Source organism: Pyrgilauda ruficollis, unplaced genomic scaffold (genome assembly GCF_017590135.1).
Source record: "Pyrgilauda ruficollis isolate IOZ18807 unplaced genomic scaffold, ASM1759013v1 scaffold74, whole genome shotgun sequence".
In the NCBI taxonomy this organism is placed as follows: domain Eukaryota; kingdom Metazoa; phylum Chordata; class Aves; order Passeriformes; family Passeridae; genus Pyrgilauda; species Pyrgilauda ruficollis.
The window spans coordinates 1,419,989-1,421,757 of NW_024529266.1; the positions used below are offsets into that span (position 1 = coordinate 1,419,989).

The window sequence follows — 1,769 nt, forward strand, 5'->3', positions numbered from 1 at the left end:
GGGAAAATTTTTTTTTAAAAAATTCCCTTTTTTTTTTTTTTTTTTTTTTTTTTTTTATTAGGAAATGCCATCAGAACCTTTTAATGGTGAGGTAGCAGAAGAAACTGCTAAGACCTCACTCATGCCTGAAGGGGAGATGGTAAATGAAGTTCCAAGTGGCGAATCAAAATTGCTGTCTGAGAATCAAGGAAAAGAACCTGTAACACTGTTTGTTCCATTAACCCTTGATGCTCCAGCAAAACCCCCAGAAGACACTGAATCAGAGAAGGTGAGAGAATTGAAACTAAATGTTAAGTAATTTTTACTTCAAAGTCTATTTATCTTGCACAGAGTTTTTTCTTTTGTTAAGTAACAGATAATAGCATTTTATTAAATTTTTGGGAGAAGCAATTATTAGGCCAGATGATGTAAGTCCATAAGGAGAATACACTAACATTTCTTTTTCAATGTGCAGAAGTGGGACCAATATGCATGTGATACCCAAAAGAAAGATATGTTTGCAGCAGTTTGCCTTGACAGTCATGAAACTGCTGTTTCTCACTAAAATACTGGTTTGGTAAGGGTGAAAAGCCACATACTTGTTTTGTCTAGCAATTTGTGCCTAATGAGGTGTACAAATAATTAACTACTGCTAAAATGCCTTTACTTTCAGAACACAGGTTTTACTGTTTTCTTGTTTATAGTGCAAAAGCAGATTATTGTATGTTAGCAAAACACTAATTGTATTTGTCTAATTTTTTTTCCCTTAGGATTAATGTCAGAGTGCTTTTTCTGTACCTCAAATTATTCAACTCTTTTGAACAATTTGAAAGTCAGCAACTCTGGATATGAAATGCAGGTCACAAAATAGTCTTGTGCAAAAAGGAGGACTGTTTTGTGAAGTTATGTGTGCATGCTGAATGCCAAACTATCCTCTAATGTTAATAGCTAGAGGCAGTAGTTGTTCAGTGTCTTTTACCTTCAACTAATCGTCCTTTCGATTGTTTTCGTCCACCCATAGGTTTTAAATGAAAATGATTCAGAAATGCTGACTGAAGAAGTTACATCAGCAGAGAAGGAGGGCACCGAAGAACACCAAGAATCTGAAAAGGCCAGCACTGAAAACGCAGCTGCTTTGGCATCCAAGGAAGAGCCCTCTGGCAATGGCCTGCCCAATTCTGTGGTAACTGAAGCAGCAGAAGGATCTGTTTCTGAAAACCTACCTTCCTCATTAGAAGATCAAAATGAGGAAGCAGGGCACAACTCGCAGGAGGCCCCAGCTGCCTTGATGAGTCAGAGCTCCTTGGTAATGGTTGAACTTGAGGGTGTTTCTTTTCAGCAGCCTTCTGGACAGGAAGCACAGAAGAACCAGTTGGAAGAGCCCTCAGAAGAGTCTACAGAGCAGTCAGATCACTACACGCAGACAGTGGCAGAGCGGGCTGCTGACAGCAGCTCTGAGGAAGCAGAAATTGAGGTACCTGTGGTAGATCGGAGAAACTTGCGAAGAAAGGCTAAAGGCTACAAAGGTCCACCCAAGAAAAAAGGAAAGCCAGCTTAAAAATCAAATAGTGATAATTTACCTATTTATAACAAGGCTATTTTGTGTAAAACATTAAGGTGTAACTGCACCGTATCTGGCACAGCACACACATTTAAAATTCTGGGTTGGATTTCCTCTTGGGTTCATCACCTTTCCTTAAGTTTTGATTTGTTTGTTTTTTAAATTTAACTGCTAGAAATTGAACTTCTTTGTAGTATGAAAGTAAATAGCCAGTCTTCTCCCTTCATAA

General features: G+C 38.4%; 1 protein-coding gene across 1 annotated transcript in view; it reads left to right on the forward strand.

Annotated features, from left to right (window-relative positions):
• The window catches only part of FAM169A (family with sequence similarity 169 member A), a 22,091-nt gene extending 20,554 nt beyond the window's left edge, over nucleotides 1–1,537 (forward strand). The window contains exons 11-12 of the mRNA XM_041486249.1: nucleotides 62–268; nucleotides 1,001–1,537. Of these exons, the coding sequence (XP_041342183.1) occupies nucleotides 62–268; nucleotides 1,001–1,537 (744 nt within the window). The remainder of the gene's footprint in view (nucleotides 1–61; nucleotides 269–1,000) is intronic.
• Nucleotides 1,538–1,769: the final 232 nt, after the last annotated feature.